Source organism: Equus quagga, chromosome 5 (genome assembly GCF_021613505.1).
Source record: "Equus quagga isolate Etosha38 chromosome 5, UCLA_HA_Equagga_1.0, whole genome shotgun sequence".
Lineage (NCBI taxonomy): Eukaryota > Metazoa > Chordata > Mammalia > Perissodactyla > Equidae > Equus > Equus quagga.
In genome coordinates, this window is record NC_060271.1 from 111,544,458 (window position 1) to 111,570,878 (window position 26,421).

At 40.8% G+C, this 26,421-nt stretch overlaps 1 protein-coding gene across 4 annotated transcripts in view; it reads right to left on the minus strand.

Annotated features, from left to right (window-relative positions):
- Positions 1 to 2,557: 2,557 nt before the first annotated feature.
- RASGRP3 (RAS guanyl releasing protein 3) overlaps positions 2,558 to 26,421 on the minus strand; it is a 97,635-nt gene continuing 73,771 nt past the window's right edge. For 3 of the 4 annotated variants that reach the window (XM_046663517.1, XM_046663519.1, XM_046663520.1), the window contains 8 exons: positions 23,280 to 23,357; positions 19,255 to 19,371; positions 15,748 to 15,863; positions 13,444 to 13,591; positions 8,975 to 9,011; positions 6,738 to 6,863; positions 6,030 to 6,394; positions 2,558 to 3,550 (listed from right to left, as the gene is read on the minus strand). In XM_046663517.1, coding sequence (XP_046519473.1) covers positions 3,542 to 3,550; positions 6,030 to 6,394; positions 6,738 to 6,863; positions 8,975 to 9,011; positions 13,444 to 13,591; positions 15,748 to 15,863; positions 19,255 to 19,371; positions 23,280 to 23,357 — 996 coding nt within the window. In that variant the 3' untranslated portion in view covers positions 2,558 to 3,541. The remainder of the gene's footprint in view (positions 3,551 to 6,029; positions 6,395 to 6,737; positions 6,864 to 8,974; positions 9,012 to 13,443; positions 13,592 to 15,747; positions 15,864 to 19,254; positions 19,372 to 23,279; positions 23,358 to 26,421) is intronic. The other variant, XM_046663521.1, reaches the window with a different exon arrangement.

Here is a 26,421-nt window from a genome sequence, read left to right on the forward strand (position 1 = left end):
AAAAAAGTTAATTTTTGTTTTTCTCTTTCTTCCTAGGTAAACTAAATTCTTTCAAGAGCTAGCCTCTTAAGCACACTTGTGGTTTGACCTATTTTTCTTTAAACTCATTTGCATTTTACCCATTTGCTTTCCTAATCTCGCCTACCTATTTTCAAACAGCGAGAATGGCCAATGTTAGAAAACAGACCAGACCTAACCCTACACACACAGAGTGCCAGGAAGAAGAAAACCTCTTTGGAATATTTTTCATTTATACTTCTTTGTTTAAATAATTCTTTTTTTGACACAAAACATAGTTAAGTCTTGTGTTCAGAGCCTCCAAACTACACAGCCGTGTAACACATATAGTCTGGGATCTTGAAGACCAATTTTAGGGAAGAACCCTGCTTAATTGCAGACTCATATTAACCTACTTATAAGGTTTTTACAAAGTACTTTTACATATATTATTCGACTTGATCTTTACAACAACTCTATGAAGTAGTTGAGGAAGGTGGTGAAATCTCTTTTTCAAATAAGGAAATTGAGGCTCAAATAGATGTACATGACTTGCCCAGGATCTCATGACCATAACTGGCAGAGATGAGATTTAAAGCTGGTTGCAGATTGCGTGCCAAAGATATATTATGGTAATTTCATTTGCCTGGATTTACCTCCTCGGTCATCCTCGAGTCTTGTGTATTTTGGCAAAATCAATTTGTTTATTTTAGGAATAGTTAAGCTTCCTACTATTAATGACATCTCCCCTCTGTAGGAGTCCTGCCTACGTTGTTAGACAGTGAACCCCTCTGACCTTTGGAGACTCTCTGCTACCACGGAAATCTGGGGACATTATTGCTTCAGGAGGCAGCCCTTAATACAGCATTCAAATACCAATTAGGGCCACCCTCTGGTTTAGGCAGATCTTAAAAAGCATCAATCCAATTTACACATCCTTCACTGAAGACACAATCGCATCATCTAATGTACCCTCTTCTGGTACCTAATAATATTCACTGTTAAGCGTTTGGTTTTGCTTTTGCTTTTCACCTAAAAATGTGACCATGATCATCAAACCTATAAAACAAAAGTCTGGAGGAATCAGCTCTAACAGTTCTTTCTGCTCCACCATGGGTTTGCCTATTTTGTTTATTTTACTGATTGTGGGAAATTGATAGATTGGAAACATCGGAGTCGCCATTGGTTATGAGTAAATGATATAATCAAAATTATAAAGCAGCTTATTATGGACTAAAATTCCTCTTCTGCAAAGTAATAATGGTAGTGTGTGTATATACATGTATATATATATCTCTCTATATACACACATACACACATTTATAGTTTATATACATATATACACACACATGTTTGTTTTATTTGTGTGTGTATTTTTCACTCAAGTTACACTTAGTGTCTTTGTAACAGGAAAGCTGACGATATAAAACTTTTCGTATATATGAAAACTCAAAAACAATCCCAACTAAGTGGCAAGTGCAATCATTGTTTTGAGAAGAAAAAGAACAGTCCAACATTTATTAAGAAGCTTCTTCGTGAATTTTCTTAAAATTAGAAAAAAAACACAAGAAAAGTTTCTTATAGTCAAATTGCCATTTTTTGTTTTTAATTTTGTTAACATGTATTTCCTCACATTTATGGATAGGATAGTGTACATACATAGAACCAGCACTTGGGGATGGCTGTTTGCCTTCCACCGTGCTTGCAAATGGTAACTGTGTTCTCTTATTTTCTAGCTTAATCACAGCTCCCTCAATGAATAACTTCATTGAATTTGCAATATCTCTGCAAACTGATCTCTGAATCTGCATGGCACAGTTAAGCCAGTTCTAGCAAATTTGGAACTGTATCTTAAAGAACCATCTCACCTTACCACCCACAGGCTCTCAGCTCCTGAGAGCAGAAACCAAGTGTTGCTTGTCTTTGTGCATCTAGCACAGAACCTGCCCAAAGCAGGTGCTCAGCAAGTATTTGCTGAGCGGAACTGTCCTCAACTACCTAATGGAAAAAGAGAAGAAAGGCATTTCTTCACTGGACTGGCAAGTAGAAATGAATTCAGCCTTCCCTGAAATAGACACACAAACTCCCAGAGGCGGACCAGTGCACCTCTGAGGGTATGGTTTCTGACCGGTCACTTGGGAGCATCATGCCCCTCACCCACAGGCTCAATTCCATCTCTGTTTTTGAACATCGTGGTCCAAGTTCTGTCTCCTCTCATAATGTAAGAAACAGATCCATGTCTAGTTATTTTGAGTCAATGGAAGATATTTAAAATATTGATACTTTAAAAGTTTAAATGAAATGTTAATCAAAGGTGGTTTGTGATGATTTGCTTTCTATGACTATTTTTTAATTACAGATGGCAATTTCTTAGGAAAAGCACAGGGGATTCTCATTCACAACCCAAAGTTTTCTTTTCTTTTCTTTCTAAGATCTTATTTTTCTCCCAAAGCCCCCTGGTACATAATTGTGCATTTTCAGTTGTGAGTCCTTCTAGTTGTGGCATGTGGGATGCCGCCTCAGCATAGCTTGATGAGCGGTGCTGTGTCCGCACCCAGGATTCGAACTGACAAAACCCCCGGCCACCGAAGCAGAGCATGAACTTAACCACTCAGCCATAGGGCCAGCCCCCAAAGTTTTCTTTTTTAACAAACAAAATTCTTAAATCTATTTTGAGTTTCTAAAAATTGCTGGTGGTTTTGCATTTCACTAAGTGGTTTGTTTGATGGTTTGTTTTCCTCCTAAATTTTATTTCCAAAGGCTTGAACTGATTTTTTAAATTTCTAGTGACATTTCTTAACAGTAGTCTTAATAGAAGACTTAAGAAAGATAGCTAAACCTAGTCAGATGGGGCCAGTATAGTTAGTTATCCCCCATGGCAATCATAAATACTAGGAGAGTTTTCACGGCTGTGTCATAGCTTCCTAGTGATGCAGAATTGGTAAGACTTATGTGATATATAAACGTGTGACTTGTTACACATCATAATAGCAACTGTATGGTAAGAACCATGTAAACAGCTTCTCCTTGTAGAGATCATCATTAGAAGAACCACTGCACTCCAGGATCTTAAGAGCTTCCTTGTCCTTCAAAAAAATGCTAAGTCCTGGTCCCATCCAAAAAGCACGTGAAAAGACTTTTAAATTGACTCCTTGTTAAACTCCCTCCCAAAAGTTTATAAAAATACTGAAATAATATTCTCACAAAAAAAGCAAAGTCTGAGTTTAGAGAATGAGTATCAAGCACATGCACAAAAGCTTTCATTTGACCCGTATACAAATGGCTCTAGAGAAAGATACATGAGAAAATTAACAACTACAGAACATGATCTTCGCGGCACCTGACTCAGGGCAGGGGAGAACGAAATAAATAGTTCATAGGGTAGATAAATCTTCTGTCCCTTAGTCCTGTTAGGGAGAGCCCACGGTGGCACAAGGCAGTAAACTTCCAGATAAGTTCCTGAGAGTTGAAGTGTTCTTCAGAGTTTCTTATCTTGCTTCTTCTAAATGCCAACGTTATTGCCTTCAGTATCCTCAGCCTGAAGTCAGCCATCCTGCAATATGAATCAGAATCTATTGTATGGCTGGGTCTCATTGAACAAAATAAAAATATTCCTAGAAAGTAGTTTATCAGATAAATTCGAGGAAATATCTCAAATGATCCATACCTTGTACTCTCAACATTTAGAGGGAATTAAAAGATTGTGTAGTCCACCCATCCCATGAAATCTTAAAGACGTCCATGCAGAGTCCAACAAGGATGCTTACTATAGTGCTCCCTAAAGGGTGACCCACAAAACGTTGGTCTCTGAAATGTTCTTTGTTGAAGTTTCCCTCTTAGAAATCCACATTGTAAATTAGTATAAGGGCACTGAGAAAATTTGTAAGGGAAAAAGATATATATGTCTCTATGTATAGCTATAGAGAGAGATATACATGAACATATTCAACTTTGTTTAGTCCAGCATTTTCTAGCCCTTCTATGATATTTGTTGATTATATTTAATTTAGCAGAAGATAACAGAAAACAAAGAAACATTATAACAGAAATATACATATTCTTACTGCCAAGAGATTAATTCTGACCTGTCCCTGCCATCCAAGGGGCTGAATGGTCATTGGTGAAATTATATCCACCACCACAGAAAACGTTTACACCCTTATATTTTAAAATGAGTGCAAATCCTGGAACTCTGCCAAAGGAAATGTACAGATTACAAACACAGTCTTTTCTGTCTATCAGTTTTACTTATAGGACTCATAAACATCATCTGATCCTAAATAATAAAATGTGTAGATCATGTCTCCTAGGCCATTCATTGATCTTGCCTGGCAGAAAAATTCTTAAATTTGAAAACTCCTTTGCCTACATATTCATCTCTTGGTATAATTTTGTCACATTTTTTCCTTCTTGCTTTTTTCCCAAGCCAGAGTAAATGTCTTCTCATTTGTTACTGATATCGATGAAAGTGAGACTGTATCCTCTATGCATTTTACATAAGAACATTCTGCTTTCTTTAATTAGCACAAATAAAATTAAATATTAGTGTTCAATGAATATCTCTATGATTTATGAGATGAGAAAATTGAAAGGGTAAGCGAACACCTGAATATAAAGATCCAGCTTTCAAAGAATAAAATTAAGTTAAATTTTTAAAAACCCAGATCTTGTTTCTATTTCCTTATAGAGATTGGAGAGCAGGAAATCCTACCCATGTAAGTGATTGTCCTACGCCTAACAGGCTGTGAATTTCTCCAATCCCAGGAGCAAGGTTTCCGTAACTTGAACGGTGCTCAGCCAATAGAAGTGAACTCACGGCTAGTTCCACTATTTGTTAAACAAAAGCAGGTACTGCTCTGAATTCAAAGACGGCGCATGAGGTGGGAACCATCCTGAGAGCTCCATCCTGAAGGGGGCATCCTATGTGAATATACTAAAAACCATTGAATTCTATACTTTAAATGGGTAAATTTTATAGTATATAAATTATATCTCAATAAAGCTGCTTTTAAAAGTTGGTGTTATAAGAAAGAAAAAAAAAAAAGGCTCAGCAGGAACTCATAATAACCTCCATAAGACTGAAGATAATGTATGGCCTCCTTATTAATTGTCTTCAGTGAGGAAGGAACTTGAGGAATTTTGGTGAAAGGTCATGGGAGTTTTTCTCATCATGGGAAACTATGGAGAGAGACCGTGTGTTTAGGTCTCCTGAAGAGTGGAATGTGGAGGACCACCCATAAGAATAAAGAGCACTGACTTGATCCAATGGGATCTCTGCCTAACCCAATATTCTGTTTATGAGAATGATTCAGTAGGGAAGCAATGGCTGCCCTCCATGACATTGCTTTAAAGGTTAGGAATATGACACCAATTTCCCTAAATCCTTTTTTCTTAATACACGATGGACTATTGACAAATTTATCTAAGTCCATCTTGAATCAATTTACATTTTCAGCTTGTTCTAACAATTCCATATGCTTCCAATTCACTTTGGATGATTTGAGTGAAATTTCTGTGTAGAGGCAGAACCTGGCTTGTAGAACCTTGAGGTCCCCACGTCTCTGATTCTTACCACTCCCTTCTCCATGATGCTGTCAGAAACCTCTTTTTTCAGTAGGGGCAAGAGTTTCCAACTCTCCTTCTCTGTCTGTAAGTCTTTTGCTTCCACTGCCTCCCCTGGGTTTGAGTCCTGATTCTACCTTGGAAAACTAAGCTGATCAGTATAGTGTATGGGTATATTGGATACATGCCATAGACATGGGTCCCTAGATATCATTTCAGCACACAGACATGGCAACCCTTACTAAATTTTAGAACCTATCTGGTTCAATTTTATCCATGATGAAACTGAAGTTCAAGGAGGAGAAATCATTTGCCCAGGGTCACAAAATTAGGCAACAGCAAGACTAAAAGTGATGTGTCTTGATTTCCAATTTCAAAACTAACAGGCTGCCTCCCAGACTCACTCATGCTCATCTCAGCCCCTCAGCCTCCCACTTCTGATTTTATCACTGGTTGGATCCAGCACTGACCTCACCATCCTGTCTGGTCGCACCCATGTCTGCTTCATCCTGGTCGGGTTCGAACTCGGTGCCCCTGTCAACAACATCCACACCAGCCTGCACCCTGGGCTTCTCATTTTCCCACTTGGCAAAGCCTTTGTCCTTAGCTGCTTTGTTATGGAACTTGGATTTCATTTTGGGGAAGGTGTGGGACCCTGAGTCCCCCCAGCCAGCCTCAGACCATACAGGCTCGGTCTGGGTAGCCTGGCTCGTGGTGGCCCGCTGCAGCCTCACAGAAATCTTGCGAGAAGAGCCTGTAACCAGTGTGATGGCTCTGCTGTCCAGGTCTCGGTGTCCAGCAGCAACACCAGGGAACTCGAACACTTCATCCTGCACTGGAAGGGGAAAGATTGTTGTGATTATTGTGATTCTTCGACATCTGACTGCTTTATGGCAAACCATCAAAGTTGGCGCAAACAAATGGAGTTTGACAAGCAAGATCCTGGAAGAACAGACAAGAGGCAGAACTAAATTGGTTGCAGGTGAGTTGCCCATTAGTGAGCCCTGAAAGCAGAGGGAAACAAGCTTGACTCAAGGGTTTTGCCACCTCTGCTCACCCTGAAGAAGGTCTTGGTGTTCATAATGACTCTGGGTTCAGCTCCAGAACCCAACCAAGGTCCAGGTGTGGGAAGGTGAGCAGAGAGAAATCGTGGTAGGAGAGAAAGTAAAGAACATTACCTGGGGGCAATGAGGGGCTTCCAGGCAGCGAGCCAGGACTACTGCCCAAGGAGGGCACCCGGGCAAATCTCCTGCAGGCCAGAACCAGGAGGTCTTTGCACTGTTTGTGACAATTGGCTCCACAGTCTGAAAAACCCAGGGTATCACAGATGATTAGTGGGAACCACATGCATTTGGTGCAGACTGGTCTTCCAGGGTGGCGCTTGAGCTGTCAGCCTCCCCTCCCCCATCTTCATTTCTGTGTTGAATCTGAGTCTGGCTCAGGCACACAGAGTGTGTCTAGCAGCTGGAAAAGGGCCAGTGGGTCACTCTTGCCTTCCTGGTATTCCTAAAGTCTCACATTTGTTCAGCTTCTTCCTCTACACAATTCATTGAAGCGCTGGGGAGCAAACGAGCAGGGGCTAGCCTGAGTGGGGAGTTGCCTTTGCCCAAAACTAAATGCAAGTCATAAAGGACTGGGGTTCTTTCCTAGGCCAAGACAGATTCCCCCAAAGAGGCCCCTGAGCCGGAATGAGGGCAAGAAGCCCCAGCTTCTAGTCTCTCCCAGGACCAACTCTTGTCTCTTTTACAGTGATCGTTTACAGCGAGATGTCCCTCCAAGCAGTATTTCTCTGCACTTTTCATTCTTCTTCATTTCCCAAAACCTTTTCTAGGGCAAGTGACGGTATCTTTTGCTTCCTTTCTTTGCACAGACACAGAAAACAAGGTGGGCACATGCTCAATAAACATGTTCCAGATTTGACTATGGCTTTGAAATGGCATGTGGCAGATTCCATGCCATTTCCCATTAGGATGCTTTAGTTAAGAAAGAATATTAGTTACTACTTGGGGTAAAAAATTTTGGCCACTTTGGAAGATAGCAACACAATTATTTCATATGACGAGGGCCCTGCATTTCCCTTAGGCTCACTGAACAGATATGATCATTTTAAAGAGTATACTTCTCTCTTACCATCAAAGAGAAGAACCATTCTAATTATTTCCAATACCCATTTTTTCCCCAAATGGTCTTGTGTCAAATGGTCTTATAAAGACATCACGGAAAGATCAAATTTTAATATGTTCAGTGTATTTTAATTAGTTTTTTCACTCCATGTGCCTTTAAGAGAAAATATCATATGTACAAAGATGATCCAAGGGTTTAATTGATTTTTATCTTCATAAAATTGTGTGTGTGTGTGTGTGTGTGTGTGTGTATGTGGGTGGGTGGGTCTTTTAGGAGATAAGAGACAGAAACCAGAATAAAACTAATGACTTATGGCTGAGTAGTAAGATATCGCAATATCTTTGCTGCTTGAAAGTAAAAATCCAAAGTTAGACGAAGATAACTGATACAGAGAACTAAAGGGGAAGTTTTTTTGAGCAGTAAAAGGTGATTCCCATCAAGGTTCAGGAAAGCTCTCTGTTCCTGCAAAACGAGGGCCAAATACTGACAGAGGGCTGGAGAGAAAAAGGCATCACGAGGGTATAACATTAATCTGAAGGCATTCTGGGATTAAGATGTTTCTTTTTGTAGTTTATTCTATTTTTTAAGAGCATTATCCGATTCTTCAAAGAACCGGTATAGACAGTATGCATAAAATATCCAGGAATTTTTTAAATTAAACACCAATAAAGTATAATAATCATATATGTGCAAGTAGCAACACATTCCTAAATGCCTGTTAATATGCATGTGTATTGCATTTATCAAATATATAGTTACTCAATTGTTTATAAATTTCAATTAAATGAGGGAGACATATGAACGAATTCATTGAAAGCGATAAAAATAAGTTTTCAGGTTTCTTTTCTCATCATCTGTGATTCAGTAGAGAAAGGAAGAGCTATATGAGAGCGGAAAGAAACGCGTATATATTACAGAAATGAGTGTGTGTTTTTTTGTCCCTTGAAGGGTATAGTTCTTGTATACAGCATTTTAGTTAGGCCTGTCCTGCTTCAGAATTCCCACCATAACCATATGCTCATGATTAGCAAGACATCTTAGAGATGGGGGCTCACGTATGCAGGTTGATAAGGGTGGTTTGCTTGCTCTTGTAACAAGCTAAAAAACTCCAGTCTGGGCTCTCCAGAATTCCAGGGAGTCCTTTCCTGGACTCATTAACTCTTCAGATGCCAGTGGCCCAAAAGACCCACATTCTCCATGATGCCAAGAGTTTTCGGAGTTTCACCAGACAAGTTTGACGCCTGCTCCAAATGTCACATTTTTAAATTTTAACCAAGTAACATTTATTTACCTTTGCATTTGTATCCTTGCTTGATTATGCCCCAGAGCTGTAACAAAAGACAAAGGAATGTCAGGGAATCTGAAGAAAAAATCTGGAAAGAAAACAAGGCCACAGAGAAGGAAATCCTGGGAAGCGTGATGACTGGTAGAGCACAAACAGGATGTAACTGCTCCTGACACCCTTCCTGTCAGATAGCAGAACCCTCTCCCAGCCCCCACCCCAGCTGGGGCAATAACAGGAGTTATGCTTCCCTTTTCTTTCTGGGAGCCAAAGGGAGCTGGGATGGGAAACCGATGCTGGTGCATTTACTGGACTTTGGCATAATATGCTCTCAGGGAACTTTATGGGGGAGATTGTCACTCTATCTTTGGAAGCCCCCAGCACCCTCTGCCTTCTTTTTAATCACACTAGCTGCTCTTGACACCCCCTACAGGAAATTTAGCAACCTAAGCAACACACATCCCACTAAAGCATTTCGATTTTGCTAGGTTATTTTCTGAGGAGCATTTGTACCTTGAAGGAATACAGAAGAGAATAAGATCCGCTATTTATTCATGTATTCATTCTCCGTATTTGCTCCGTGTTTGGCCTGTGCCAAGGCTGTGGGAGATGCAGAAAAGGCAGAGATTCTGCCAACCAAGTAGGAAGCAGGCTGTAGGAAAGTGACAAACGACTCAGGAGAGATGAGAGGGCCTACAGTTCCAGGAGGGAGCTTTTGCCCAGCAGTTCAGGGGCATCATCCTGGTGGTGGTGTCTTTGCCCACCTGACACACATCAACTCCATAAAGAAGGGGCCTTCCCATGTTCTTTCTTGTGCCTCCCACAGCACTTGCACATGGGTACCAGGGACACCAGAAACATGCGTTAACAAATATTGATGCATTAAATGGGCTGAGCTCAAGCTGGAGAAGCTCCATTCCTAACCTTTTAGTGTTTAGGTTAGGTGGCTGATATCTACTTAATAAAATGATTTGAAAGAAGCCTACTGAGGCTGATGGGGGTGTGTTCACAATGTATTATAGGGGAACAATGTCCTGAGTGTCATCATGGCCCAATGAGAAGAGTGAATAGCTGCCAATGTGAAGTGACTCAAGGGCATTAGGAAGGCTACCCCTTGCCTTCTTTCTGACAAGGAAATTCCACCAGTGGAGAATAATTCCGCTGAGCCTTAAAAGTTACTTGGTCCTTCAGAATACATTATTAAGATGCAAATGTCTCCTGGAACAGGGCATTATTTTGCTTTGGGGACAGGAAGGATTATTAAGACAACTAACTGGAAGCAAGTCGTCAGGTGCCTAGGATGACTGGAAGAGGGATGGGGAGGAGTGAACACAGAAAAGGGAAGTGGGTGGTCAGGACAATCACGTGTTCAGAACTATAAGGATCTTTAAGATCATCTAGTTTGCTTCTCTTTTATACAAGGTGAGTGTGATGATCCAGGGAATTAAATAATTTGCAAGGTCTCACATCTGGGAAACTTTGTAGTGTTAAGAAATTGTTTTCTCAGGGAGCTCTTAGTAGTAGTCATAACAATAATCATAATGGCTAATGATTATTGAACTCTCGCTATGTGAGAGGCACAGTTTTAAGCTCTTTATGTGTATTAACTCATTTAATGTTCACAATATCCTTATGGGATAGGTAATAATAATTTTCTCATTTTTACAGATGAGGAGACTAAGCTACAGAGAAGTGAAGTCACTTGGCAAGGTCTCATAGCTAGTAAGTAGGGGAAGGAGAATGTGTCACTTGAGGGAAAGACAAGAAGCCATTGCCCTGGGTGTTTTGTGTGTGAGCAAAAGCTACTGATCTAGGAAAAGAAAGGATAAGATTTAAGAAGAAGCATCCTAATATCTGGATATGGCACGTTATTAGCATAGCTGCAGGAACTGCTGAAAAAGATATAGTCGAGATGAGTGGTAGGTATCAGGAGGGGAGATCAGCGCATCCATCGCTTGCTAATGATTACTTAATAACTTGGAGATGACTCTAGGCAGGAAGAGGCTTTGGGTCAGCGTGCCAGCCAAGGACAGGAGACGGCGACCTCATGTAGCTGGTACGCAGGAGTACTTCCCACAGTCCTTTGATTTGAGACCTCAAGCTACCGTCAGATTTGGAGCAAATGTTTGTGGTATAAGGAGCACTGGACTGGGAGTCAGGAGACCCGGATATGAGTCATGGTCCTGCTGCTAATGATCCATGTGACCTTAAAGAAGTCACTTAACTTCTCCAGACCTCAAGTAAGGGAATTAGCAAAACTCTTTCAGTTCTGGAAATCTAATTCTAAAATAAATACATTTCAACTAGTGTCTGTTTGCCCTCCTTACCCTTAAGATGGAATTTATTTCAAAAGCAGGTGGTCCAGGCACTGAAAAATGGTTCCTCTACATTCTCCCACAATTCCCTCCAAGAACACATCTACTGAGTTAAATTTATAAATCCCTTTAAAAACCAATGGACTTTAAAAAAATGTGTGAGTAAAGATCAAATCAAATTGTACCAATGAAATGAAATATATTTTGAAAAAATAAAAAGGGCTATCAAAACTTTAAATGAGTTAATTTCAATTAAACTCCAAAAGTATCAAGGAATACTAAAAAAAAAGGAAACATTTACTCTGAGCTATGTGGCATGCAATACGTCTGCTATCATTTAATCACCACAACAACATGACAGGTAAGTTTTAACCCCCTTTTACAGATAGGAAAACAACCACTCACAGGTGGTCAAGAACTTGGTCAAAGACATAGAGTTAATAAGGGGCAGAATTGAGATTCAAAGCTAGGGTTCCAGACTGCAAGTCCAGAGCTTTCTACCTCATCACAGCTGCCTCAAGAACGTAGTGCCAGCAAATCTGCTCTCATGAGTTGGGGAGAGGAGTGTGGAAGTCCCTGAGAAAGACTACCTTTCTGCTTCTACAGAACCAGTGACTCCATAGAAGGAAGAGACCTCCAGAAGGGCTGGAGAGCAGAGATAAGATCTTGAGATATGATAAGGGCCCTCCAGCTCTCACACCACACCAAAGGACAGATGTCTCAACCTGACTTTTTGCTGAGCAGTGCCATGGCCCAACAGATTCACTGGACCGCAGTCTGAGGGAGAGAGTTACACATGGCCCCATCCCACTTCAGCATTTTTCAGGTCTAGATACATCCAAAAGTTCCCATTGGAAGTGAGAAACAAGAAAAAGGAGATGTATTCGTTGTATGATAAAGTGGTCAAGTGATGCAGTCCAGAGGCAAAGCTGCTAGAAGAAGAACCTCTCCTTCCCCGGGGTGGGCAAAAGGAGCTAGTTAGGCTGGCCTTGCCCTTGACGACATCAGCTGTTGTGACTACCTGAGGCCATTTTTGAGGTAACCACTGCCTCTTATTTACCCATGCTCAGAGGAGTGTGTGCTTGAACACAAACCCCTGCCTTTGGGTCCATCACAGCCAGTTCTTCAAGCATAGTATGGGAAAAATGTAATTTAGTGGTAGCATATAATATCAGCTATGAATTCAGTATGGGTCACCAGTGAGCCATGACTCCCGAACGAAGCTAACAGAGCTGAGCTCTGGCATCTTAACAGAGGAGCAACAGTCATACTCACCTGGCTGCTGGGCCACCCTCAACTAGAGTACCACAATTTCCATTTTATATAACTTGCGTGTCAACTAGAAGATGTTCAGGGCCCAAGAGTATTTGTTTAATATGAGCACCAAAGCCGGATTTAGTTGTCAAAGAATTACCAAGTGTGGGGAAATGAAGTGTACAATCTTCATTTGTTGCAGTGATGCAGGCAGAGCACAGGATTCAGAGTCAGAACACCTGTGTTTGAGTCCCAGCCCTGGTTCATTATTGGCTGTGAAATCCTGGGAAACTTGAGTTATCCTCTCTGGACCTCTCCATCTTCATAGGCAAATGGGGAGAGCCACATGCCCACCTCAGGGACTAGTTATGAGGATTAATTACACTAACGTCCATGGAAGTACTTCCTTACCGTCAAGTGCCAAGTAAATGTTATTACTATAACCATCTCCTCCCCAGAAAGACTTTTTTTTTCCTTTTTGAGTTATGAATTATTGAGCCATGCTATGATGGATTTCTAGTTACTGACACCATATGAAATAAGAACTGGGAGGAACTGGCTAAGATGAATACTCCCCTTAAATGTACTCATTTATGAGTATTAGCGATGAAGGCCAGGGGCCATTGGGTGGAACCTTTCCTGGCAGGGATTAACAGACACTCCGCTCTCGAGTTATCAGGCCTCATCAACCTTCCCTGTCTTCACCAGCCCTACATTCCTAGAAAGAATAGAGCTAACCCCGCAGATTTTGCTTTTGCTTTTCATTTAATTTTTAATTTCAAGGAGCCATCCTGTTTTGTTTCTGATCTAAGGCAGGCGCTGGACTCCGTTAGTGTCTCATTTTCCTATCTTCTCAGAATGATACACAAATAACTCCATACAAGGGAAAACAATGGAAAACAGACTTACAAATCCTGCACAGTGTTCGCAGAAGGTTGGCTTGAGATAGGTCATCTCCTGAAAATTATGGACAAATCCTGGTCCCATTTTACAGTGCAGTTGGGACTTAGCTCTCAGGAAGTAAGCCATCATTTCATCTTTACTTATTAGGCCATCCCTGTGAAAAGAATCCAAGAAGCGAGGGATCTTTGAATACCATATTGCTAAGTAGTTGCCACGCTTTAATCATCCACCTCCCCAACCTTTGTGGCCAAAAGCAGGTGGGGAATATTCACATCTCTGTCACATCTGAAAGGAAGAGAGGACCTCAAAGGACAGCTTTAAGTGCCAAAGTCATTCTTAGTAAGCAGAAGGTGTGCGTGTGTGGAGACCACATCCTTCTGTGCCAATTCAGAACTCCTTATATCTCATCTGTCCTCTCTTGGGGTGCTCCTGTTTCGAAGGCAGTCATGCTCCCATCCCCTGTTCTCCAGCCTCCACCGGACACTGCTCCTACCAGGTTTTGCTCCATCTCTTTACCCACTCCTTCCTCTGTCTATAAATACACTCAGGACTTCCCCTCTTAAAAAATGTCTTTCCTCATTCTTTCTACCATCTCCAACACTTGTCTTTTCTCTCTTCCTTCTCTTACTCCCAAAGTTTTCAAAAAGAGTATTTATTAGATGTTTCCATTTCCTTCAATTACCCTTTACTCCATATAATCAGGTTTCTAGCCCTACCGTTCTATTGAACCTGTCACAATGACATCCTCATGGCCTTTTCTCATTCTTTGAACTTGCTGACCTCCTGGCAGCATGTGACCTGGGGACAGGTTTCCTCCTTTTTGACACTCTCTCCTGCATGGACACCTGTGATTCCATGCAGCCCTGGTTTCCCTCTCGCCTCTCAGGCTCCTCCTTCTCCAGCTCTTCTGCAGAACCCACTTCTTCGTTTCAGCTTCTACTTGTGGGGAGAGGAGTCCCCGAAGCTGCATTCCTCAGGCCCCACGCTCATGGTCCTCTAAACTTTCCCATCAGAATTTGCTCACACTCCTGGGACTCCAGCTTACACAGCTGGGCTGAAGACCTAACAGCTCATATCTCCTGCCCTGACTGTTCTGACTCTTGGTACCGCATCGTCAACAACTTGCTAGAATCTCTTCCTGGATGGTTCACTGTCCTTTCAAAACCAACATAGCTAAACTGTCTGAAAAGAAATCATGGGAGCTACGAATACTCCAAATTTCGTTTTTAGAAAAATTATAGATATTTACATATCTGCTTGGATAATCTCAGTTCTAGCTAAAGAACCAGCAGAGAAAAGAAATGAAGACTAGGAAGTGATTTTAAGTCCACGTCCTATGTGTATGCCACTGACAGAAGCAAAGTAAGGGAAGAAGTGGGTAGTTTGCAGGCAATTTAAATTTTATTTTCTAAGGGAATTTTATGTTTCTAATAATTTAATTTGTTTAAGAAGTTTTCTTTGTTCTAGATACACAATGAAGATGAATTAAGGTTTTAAGACATTTATGATGTCTTTCCTTGATGTGTTGAATTGCTTACCGATTTTATTTTTAAAAAATCCTCACACCAACAAAAATTTAGTGGATTTTAGTGTGATATAATTTGGATATTTCACCAATATGAAAATCCAGCATTTCATTACAGTTGATTTCTAAACTAGGAACTAACTAAAAATTAAGCAATCAAATTATTAATGTCAGGGTTTCTTGGCAAAACCTTTTTTTAATCATTATTTTTTAATGAGCTGGGTTTTAGCTTCTAAAGCCATTTAATTTTTCAGGAATCATTTGAAGCTAAAGAGAAACATATACAACCTTTGACTAGCAAAGAAAAAAACAAAGCATGGCCATCTCTTAGCTATCTGCAGCCATGAACTGCTCTCCTAAAGACCATGAGTAACATAAAATAATCTTACTTACTTGATGAGTTTTAAGATTGCCTTCAGGCCCGCTGGTGCTGAGGACTCTACCAGGCTAGATCTAACTATATTTCTCCTCTATTCTTTTTTCATGGCGGTTTTGGGCTTGATGAACTAGCTAAGCAGTGGAAGTAATATGGGAAATGGAGAGCCAGGTTAACTTGCAAATGAGTACTTGTACCCAACACTGATGAGGCGGTCTGCCTTGTGAGTCCATCCAAATAGCCATGTCCATGAGCACCAAGGAAAAATCAGTGAAAAGTTACTTTTGGCTCGTCAACACACTAAGACTGAAGCAGTCAAGATGTAAACTAAAGATTCCCCTGCTTTCCTCTGAAAATCATTTTCTGCTTCAGGACAGTTGCATTAAAATGTAACAAAATGAAAACTTACTGATCTTTGTCCAGCACACAGAAGGAATCCAAGAAGGGAAAATTGGCAGCTATACTTTCAAAGTCCTCTTGGGAGATGTACCCATCATGGTCATGGTCATAGTTTCTAAACACAGACTGAAAAGGAAAGACAAATATTTATTGAATGACTATTGGTGAGTCAGGCTCTGAATTCATGATTGAGAAAGCAATGATAACTAGCATATTATTCTTTCTATCAAGGGGCTTAGAATCTAGTGAGAGAGAATGAAATCAAGAAGCCTCTATGGTATAATAAGATAAGTGCAATGCTGAGGACAAAAACAGAGTGCACTGCGGGGAGAGGGGAAGGAGATTTTAAAAAGTTTCCTGGAGAAAGTGAGGTCTAAACTGAAACCTCAGGGTTGAGCAGGAGTTAGGCTTGTGGAATTCACAAAAGCCAATACTACAACAATGGGAAATGCAGCTTTAAAATGTTTATCTCAAAAATTAAAGCATACGTTGGGGCTGGCCCCGTGGCCGAGTGGTTAAGTTCGCGCGCTCCGCTGCAGGCGGCCCAGTGTTTCGTTGGTTCGAATCCTGGGCGCGGACATGGCACTGCTCATCAGACCACGCTGAGGCAGCGTCCCACATGCCACAACTAGAAGGACCCACAACGAAGAATACACAAATATGTACGGGGGGCTTTGAGGAGAAAAAGGAAAAAAAAAAAAAGGCCTTGTGCCCATTAAAAAAAAAAAAAAAAAATTAAAGCATACGTTAAATGCAATTCCAATCAAATTCCAGAGGGAATTTGTTTCAAATGAACAAATTGACTCTAAAGTTAAAAAAGAGGTAACCATGTTGAGAAGAGCCTAACACTGTTTAAGGTGAGAAGTAATGAGGGAGAATGAGCCCTATAGGAAATCAAACAACCTACAAAACTACATTAATCAAAACATGGCATTGTAACTTACTGCAGAGAGTAAAGTCCAGAAACAGATCCCTGTGTATATAGGAATTCAGAATATCAGAGAGTATCTTTTCAAATCCACAGGGAAATTATGGATTCTCCAATAATTGCTTTTGAGTTAAATGGCTAATAATCTGACAAAATTAATTGCCCCCGAAATAAAGTCTAGATGCATTAAATATTTTAATGTAAAGCAATAAAGCTGTAAAAGTACCAAAGGTAAATAGATGAAAGTATTTTTCATGCTTTATCATCTTTCAGTGAGAAAGGCCTTTCTTAGCATATCAAAGTCAGATGTCACAAACAAAAACATTTTATTACAATAAAATGTAAAATATCTGAATCAAAAAAGCTCAATTAACAAACTTAAAGAAAAATAGAGAAAATTATTTGCAACATATACGAGAACAAAGACACAAAAGGAAAATAGGCGATCACTGAGGTAAAAATGCAAGTGACCGATACACTCATGGAAAGATGCTCAGCTCTGCTAATAATTATAGAAGTGCAAGGGAAACTTTTTATTTTTTACCTCTCAGACTGGAAAACATTAAGATAATTGATAATTTCCTAGAGTACATGAAACTAGGCCCTCTCATATCAAGTTGGTGAAGTAAACAGCCGCAATCTTTCTGGAGGCCAATCAGTGCTTACTCTCTGACTCAGCAACTCCACTTCTAGGAATCGTCCTGAGGAAGTAACTGAACAAGGCTTCTCAAAGGCGTACACGTGTATACGCATGTGTGTGTCTGTATATGCATGTGCGGGGAGAATAAAGTCACATAAGTTCATTTACAAATCATCAGTGGTTATCCCTAGAGAGTTGAATTACCAAGGCCTGAAAGTAAAACTTTTCATTTTCTGTATTTTATGTAATGTTTGATTATGTACAATGATTCGGGCTTTCTTTATAATCAGAGAAAAATAAAACAGATTTTTCCACTGCTCTCTACTAAGTTGGGTTTTCAAAATGGTTTGTAAGTTCTCCCTCCAAACACATGTATGCAAACATATATCTGACCTAGAGTCCAGTTAGAATGAATCTTTCTCTCTTTTTCCTATGGTTTCTGTCTATTCTATATATTGCCCTAGGCCACAAGCTGCTTTAGGAGTATTTGGGGAAGTTGGCAAAATATAAATGAACAAATTACTTAATTAAAAATATGGTTGTTTAGCACCCATTGTAAGTTTATCCATAGATAACAGAATTGTGCAAAGTCACAAAGCATTACATTTTTTTGCAAGTCCAATATTAATACTTATCTACCATTAAAATTAACTGTTATGGAGTGCCTACTATTTATAGTCTAATATCCATATTTATACTGAGAGTACAATATTTTTTGTGGAATAATAGTTAGTATGAAAATTCACAATAGAACCTAGTCTTTCATTTAATTAAACCAACAGTAGGCAATTTATTAAACTGGGCCAACCTTCCCCATGAAATTGGAATTTGAGAGAAGAGAAGAGAAAAGAGGTAAGGAGAGAGGGAGAGAGAATGAGAGAGCAGGACGGAGGGAGGGAGGGAGGGAGAGACAGACTTCCCATGTGGAGCAAAGAAAGTCTGTCTGCAGAGAATGGAGTAAGCATTCAGAGCAAAGCAGAGACGAGAGTAGGAGAAAGAATAGCTGTGTCTTCCATTTCCTGACTCCAGACCTTCCTGAGCTACAACTCCATCCACCCTGGATCCTTTACCCACCTTCCCTGGTTCCAGGTTGGGTCTGTTACTACTGTATCATCATGTGGCCTCCACTGGACCTTATGGCTTTCTTAGCCCCTTCCCTCAACTTTCTAATCTTTCCTTCCTGCCTCAGATACTCCGCATAACGTTTCTTTCAGCACCGCATAGTTTCCTGGACGAACCAAGATGTAGAACATTCTTTCTTTTTCTTTAAACACCTTTTCCTATCAAAAAGCACATTATATCCCCAAAACTTGATCCTATGGCATCAAAGTATGTTCCAATCCATTAAAGTAGATGTTTAATCAAGGATCACAGTTTCTAGTACCTAAGATGTCTCCATTTTTCCCACATTGGCACCTCTACTCTTCTTTCTATATGGAAATTCTGACAGAGCCTTGCCCTTCATTAAGTGATGTCTCTGACCTAAATGGCATTGTGCTACTGTGTCACAGACCCCCAAATATGTATAGCCAGAGAAACTACCCAACCTACAGGATCTTTTCCTACCCTCAAGTAACCAATTGTTCAGGCATTTTATTGTGACCTATGTGGGTTTTTAATGAGTAGATTCTAATCCACGAACAGTCCTTAGGTTGAGGGACAATGACAGAGGTGTCAAATGCCTGGGAAAACTAGGAGTTAGAAGTAGATGAGAGTATTTGGGCAAGTGAGAACAGACTGACATGAAGGGGAAAGGGGGCCTTTCTGGGAGATTCTCCTCCAGAGCCCAACGCCAGGTAGACCTAAGTATCTGCTGAATTGTTCCTACCTCCAGAGGGCTGTTTTCACGGACTCCATCTGATTCCTGGACAACCAGAGAGTATCTGGAAAATATTCATAGAGGAAGGGGTCTTCTAGCCCTCACTCTTTACTCTCCCTCAACCACTTACCTCAACTAATTTCCTTATGTGCTTGTTGATGACCGTGGGGTCTGGCTTTGGCATCACTCCTGATGCCCACTCCAGGGGCACCACGGGCTTGGTGGGCGTCGTAGGGGAGGTAGGCTGCTGATAGAAAACACACACATTTTTCAACTTTTTCTGGAGCCTTGAGTAATTAGGACCAGGGACATTGAGAAAGAAACATAAGTTTTTTTATATTAATAATACCATTAAAGACTTATGTTTATGTAGCACTTAAATGTTTTGAAAACAAACGCTGATGGAATGTTTGTCAGTGGAATATTCTGTCAGTGGAATCTAATCTGTAACCGAATACATGCTTGGATTGTGCATTTTGTTTAGCAGCAGCCTAGGTTCTATTATTTTAAATGGAAAAAAATATATTGCTCTCCTAGCCCATCCAAAAATCCTACCCAAGTTCCTCAAATATTACTAAAACATTCTCAAACATGTATACATACATACATACAATTCAGACATATTTTTGTATAATACAACATATATAAAACATTACTTATGCAATTCTTTAATACTTGGTGTTCGTGATAATTTAGTAGACGTGTGCAGTAGATGGGTCCCAGTGCACGGCCAAGTTTATGTCCTGATGCCAGCATCTCTCTTGATATGCTTAATCACTTCTGACTGTTTGGCTAATCATTAGGTTTTTCTAGCCCTCTTAGGTGAACATGCTTTCTCCACAGGTTTTTCCAGGTTCTTGCAAGACATTTTCACTTAATAATGAGAAGGAGATGGTGGCGATAATGCATAACATCTTTACACAACACAAGCATGAAACACAGCCCTATCAGGAGACCAGCCAAGAATGCTGTGCACTTTGCATCCTCCCCCTGGGACCCTCAGACAACGTAAATATTCTTGCTGGCGCATGCATTCAAACCTGTATTAGCAGGGTTTTTTCACTTGATACTGAATTGGGAATAAACATTTTTGCAAGAGGAACTGAGGAGTAACTGTACTGATTTAAGCCCCTAACCACGTTGTGAGGTAGGTGTTGCTGGTCTCCCGTGGGTTACCAACCGGAGCAAAAATTACCTGCTGTCTGGCTTGGTCACCCACACACTGACACACTCACACAATCACTTGCACACACACCTGCACACATCATGGCTCTTTCTATCAAGCTTTTCATTTTGTTGATCTGATAAAGGATAAACCCACAGTTCCCAAACCATACAGCTAGGTGCCCTGCCTGAAGCATTGCAGCGAACTCAGAGCACACCAAAAGGTGCTTCAAATGTCCAAGGGAAACAGAGCGCTACTCACTATCTGTCGGACACCACACGAACTATCAGCTTGAAGTAGTTCGCAATTCACCCATTAGATCGTGCTACATTTCTTTCAACGATACCGTATCTTTACAAAGCAAAAAACTCAATGTGGAACAAGAAATAAGAGCAGCAGAACAAAATTTAATTCCAGAATTTAAGAAACCGTACAGTGCCCAACAGGTACACACATCCTTTAGTAAGTAATTGTGGTTACTTAGGAATGAAATAAAAACTTATTTTCAATGTATGTGTGTTATTTTTTTCAAATGGGCGCTAAGTCATTAGAACATAAAAAATTTGCTAAGTTGCTTGAATCTAACTGTTCTATAAGTGGAACCGTTAGGTATTTCTTCTGACCTAGAGGTGAAAAAACACAATTTAATTAAACCTTTTTGGTTAGAAATTCATGCTCAGGTTTTCATTTGGAAGTAGGAGTGTGAAAAATCTGACACGTGAAGTAAAACGCAAAGAAGAGCGAGTGAGGCACTGAGGGTACCACGAACAGAAAAAGGCGGAGAAGCTCCAGGACTAACTATTCAGGTTAGAGAAGTCGACACCCACTGTAAGCACAGTGAGGTGACAGGTTCTCGGTAACGTCATCCTGACTAGATATTGTTCCCTAGTATCAGCACATGTCGATTACTAAGCACAGGGGCCGGTCAGTGGCGCAGCGGTTAAGTGCGCACGCTCCGCTTTGAAGGCCCGGGGTTCACTGGTTCGGATCCCGGGTGCGGACATCGCACTGCTTGGCACACCATGCTGTGGTAGGCATCCCACATATAAAGTAGAGGAAGATGGGCATGGATGTTAGCTCAGGGCCAGTCTTCCTCAGCAAAAAGAGGAGGATTGGCAGCAGTTAGCTCAGGGCTAATCTTCCTCAAAAAAAAAAAATACTAAGCACAAACTAGGATAACATTTCCCTTAGAGAAAAGACAGAAAGAGATTGCGAAATGCGTTTTAACAGACTCATAGGATTTTAGCACTTTGAAGGGGCTTCTAAAGCTTCTGCTTTTACAAATGATAAAAAGACTTTCCATGTTTGATGGAAATGTCTGCTAAAATTGGCAGCAATTTATCTTGAAAATAAACTAAGGTAAATCTAAAGAGCACAAAGCAGGCAAGCATGATAAATGGGCTGTTCCTCCCCTGTTCCTGATACAAGGGTGCTGGGAAAATGATGGGCAGCGCGGCCAGGCAGGAAAAGCACAGATGCTGAACACAGACAGGCCTGAGGCCGAATCCCACCTCTCCCACTACTGGCTGTGTGGCCCGTGTGAGACACTTTTGCTCACCAGACTCAGTTCCTTAACATATGAAAGAGATGACACATATATGATGCCCTGCCAGGCATCTAAAAACCAACTGGTATCAACTCAGGTGCCTGGTTATGGTTAAAGGAGTCTGCAGGTGGAAACGCTGCGTGCGCATATACAGCACAGCTTACTGCACCACGGCCAGGTTCCTCACACCAAAGCTGCAAAATGAGGGTGGAGCTTAGGCATTCCTGTTTTTTCGGTAACTTTACCTTTCTCTAGCTCTGTCTTAGCCGTGCTAACTTTGAAGTGTCTGGTCCCCACTCCTCACTTTGTCTGTGCTGTATCTTCTGCAATGTCCCCAGGAGATGGGCCTCTGGGGACTGGCAGGGAGGTGCATGTGCTGATGGAACCACCACACTCACCATTTTAAAAATGGATGCTACCAGGTCCACTGACTCAGACTCAAGTGCATGCCCTCCTGGCACCAGAGAACAGCTCTTGCAGTCATTCTGCCTCTTTCAGTCTGAGGGTTCAGAATCACAGCAGGTATTAACAGATGGACAGACTAAGGGTCTATAGTCACTGGCAACATTCCACAGAGTCCAACTGGTAAGAAGGTAATGCATGAGACCTTTATAAGAAAACTGATCTCAGGATATGAGTATAAGAAGTGAGCACAGGGGCCGGCCTGGTGGTACAGCGGTTAAGCGCACATGTTCCGCTTCTCTGCAGCCCAGGGTTCGCCAGCCTGGATCCCGGGTGCAGACATGGCACGGCTTGGCAAGCCATGCTGTGGTAGGCGTCCCACATATAAAGCAGAGGAAGATGGGCACTGATGTTAGCTCAGGGCCAGTCTTCCTCCATAAAAAGAGGAGGTTTGGCGGCTGATGTTAGCTCAGAGCTAATCTTCCTCAAAAAAAATTAAATTAAATTAAATTAAAAAAAAGAAGTGAACATGGACACTTTTTCCTTCAACATGCAAACCTCATCCTCACTGTAAATTTCAAATTCACCCAGGTATTTTTTAATTAGTGCAAAACATATCTAAGATACAGTCCACTTGCTAAAACTAATGAGCAGTGTACATTCAGTAAAACAATGTTCTCAATCTCATTATAGAATGTTTCTTTACTAAGAGTCAGCCATCAATTAAGTGAGACACTAGTTAATGTGATATTGAAATTCTGAGCTGAGTCAATCATTAGAAGAGGAATTTGTGAATTATGATGAGAGTATTTAAAATTCATTAAATCTAGTTTTATATTGAAGGGGATTTTTTTAAAAGCCTGGAAGCGTCTAAAACATCTTTAACGTTAAGATAAGCTGTGGTTTGTTGTTTTTGGTCCTATATGCAGGTGAGAACTCACCTTCAATCTCTAGATCACAAAGCACCATTGTAATGGCCAATTACTGTAAACGACAAACTGTTGTGTTTGGCACTGATCCTTAGAGAGGAAACAATACCTACCGATTTAGAATTTCTAGGCTCCAGCACCAGTGACAGTTTGTAAATATCGTCTTCTGTGTGATAGAGGTCCAGAGAAAGCTACAAGAAATTAGAATGGATAAATAATTATGTTGGATCACATTTATTTATTTATTTACATTGCTGAAATATTTTTCAAATTGAATGTTTAAGCCCAGTGTCTAATAATTTGAGCGAATGTAGAACAGTAAAAAGATGGCATGCAGGTGTGGAAAATGAAATTTTAAAAAGAAAAGGTTAAACCTTGTGTGGTCATCAGCATCAACAAGAACCATTGACTCAATGCCTCAATAATATTTATTGAGCAGCTACGAAGCGCTGAGCTGGAGATGAGGGATCCTTGATATTTACAGGCTTGAAGCAGGGGCAGAGATGTAAAATAAGACTGGTAAATGCAATAAATGCTGTCTTAGAGGCTTGATCAAAGAATTCTAGAAACAAAGGAGTAATTAATAGATTTCTATTATTTTAGGGCATTGTGCTAAGTCCATGTGATAGAAAATGGTATAAAATCATTTCCTGCCCTCAAGGGCCTGACGGTTTATTTGAATAAATAGGAATTGCACACAAAATGATGTGTTCATATCAACAAAAGGCAACACATGCTAAGTGTGAAGTAAGTTGCCGCACTCTAAGTGCTGTAGGAATTGTTCAGGGAGGCAGCCTATAAAGTACGAGGGAGAGGTTTTCGAGTCAGATAAACCCAAGTTTAAATGCGGAGCCTGCTACTGGTTAGCCCTGTCACCTTGAACCGGTTATTTCCTCTCTGCCACTCAGGTTCCGCATCTGTAAAATGGGCGTGGCCATAAAAGTCCCTACTGAATTGGATTTTTATCAGGAGCAAATGGAGTAATGCATGTGAAGTGCCACACGGGATCTGGTACACAGTGAAATCTCAAGAAACATCATTTAGTGTTGTCGATGTTGTTATTATTATAGCTGTTACTAATAATATTATTACGGGTAGGTGCCACTGAAGACAGAAATGATCAGGATGGCATCACAGAGGAATTTATGAACTGGGACCTGAGAGGACTTGGACAAATGAAGAAGGAGAGGAAGATCAGGGTAAGGACGACAACGAGACCAAGACTGGAGAGCACTGAGGAAATCTGTAAAACCTTAAAACGCACAGTCCCCTTCGCCAAAAGAGAAGTCATGAGACTTAAAATAAGACTGGATCCCTCTCACCCATGTCCTTCAATGTTAAACACCCAGTTTATCACCCACTTCATCAGCAGAAGATAACCACGTGCTCTCTCTTTTCTTCAACCATTTAGGCATGAAAAATTTCCTCCAACATGTTTTGTCTAAAGATACAACTTAATGTGTATGGGTGCAGAGTGAGGGGAAAAGAAAGAAACAAGAGAAAACTCAGATGCAAAGGATGTCCTTCAAGGATTTATCTTCTTGTTCTACCTTATTTAAAAAAGTAGACATTAATAAATGTCATTTTTGAATCATTCATTCATTCAACAAATATTCATTGATCACATAATATGTGCCACAGACCATTTTAGTCACTGTTCTAGTGACTAAATGTAACATTTAAATTAAGGATTTCATAGCTCAGGGCATATATGGTTTTCCCTAGACTTTGTCACCTAGAGTTCTTCTCTAAGCATAATAAAATTGACGTGATTTTACTATAAAATTTCCCCAGCATCAATTCAGGTCATGAAAATCCAAAGTTCACAAAGAATGGAAACTATATCCACCCTCCCCTGAACAGCAGTCACTCCAGCCTCCCAGGGGCTCTGCCTTTTTGCAGGAAAGGAACCATTCCCAGGTCACAAACAAATGCCTTGAGGAGTCAGCCCATCGCACAAGAGTGAAGCGGGATGCATGAAAGAGAGATTTTGATAGAGATATCGGTATAAAAATGTCTTATTTGGAAAAAGTGTCTTTGCAGATGTAATTAACTTAGGGATCTTTCCTCTTAGCTTGACGATAAGAAAAATTTGTGATAATAAATGGGATCTGACGCTGGGTCTCTGTGTTAGGGAAGCAAGAGGGAGAGGTGTGGTCTCTGATGAATGGGCAACAACCACTACTCCACTGAGGCAAATTGTCGTCAGGCTGACAACAGTTGCCATATCTTCTAATTTCTCAAGAGAAGTCAAAAATCTGGAGTTTTATATGAAGCATCCCAATTTTTAAACAGTGGAAACTAATAAAAATTTTTATGATTCTACATGGGCCAAACAAAACACACCTGCCATTGGCAGTTGCCCACCATTTTGTAAATTCCCCAAAAGACTCTGCTGGTCTCTCAGCCCCATGAAAGCAAGCAGTGCATGTGTTTTTTCCACCTCTGTAATCCCAGTCCAGCTTGCCGCCTTGCATTGTGAATGCTACACAAATAGAAAACCAAGTGATTTCTTCCTTCTGAATTCCTTGTTATCAGGAGTTAATCCAGACTTTGATGAGCATCTTCCTTTCCTCTTAACTTGGCCTCCAAGGCCTGAGTGTGCACTGATGATTGATGCTGGCATCTGCTGAAGGTGGGATGGCAGCACTGCTGGAACATCTGACCAGAAATCCAGATAAGCTACACACGAAGTGGGGAGGATGCTCTTTCAAAAGAAACAGAACATCTTTGGGTGTTTTTATATGTCAAATGGATAGATATCTGACCCTAAAATGGGAACATTTTGGTCTTTTCCAAATGTTTGCTCTCCATTGATTAGTGAGAACATGGGAAAGTCACTAATCTTCTTCAGTCTCAGTCTTCTGATCTGTAAAATGGGAATCATAAAAAAGCTCCCTCCCAGGACTGTTGTGAAGATTAAATGAGCTCGTATGTGTCTGATGAGGTTTGTTCAGAGGGTCACATGGATGGGGGCTGCAGGGATTGCCTTCCAGTCAATGCAGCAGCCAAACGCCACTGTGCTCATCCACGAATGTAAAGCCAGCCTCTGGGTCACTCCTGGCATCTCTCTGCTTTCCCAGCCATGATCCTACTTGCTTTCTCAGATCTCTTCTGGGCTTTACAGCCCTGCACAGAGTGACCCGTCCTACTTCCTACACACTTTTTTTATAACAGGCAGCTTGTCAATGAGATTTCAAGAAGGTTTGCTTGTGTCTAATATATTTTGAGTTTGGTTGTTTCTGAAAACTGTTC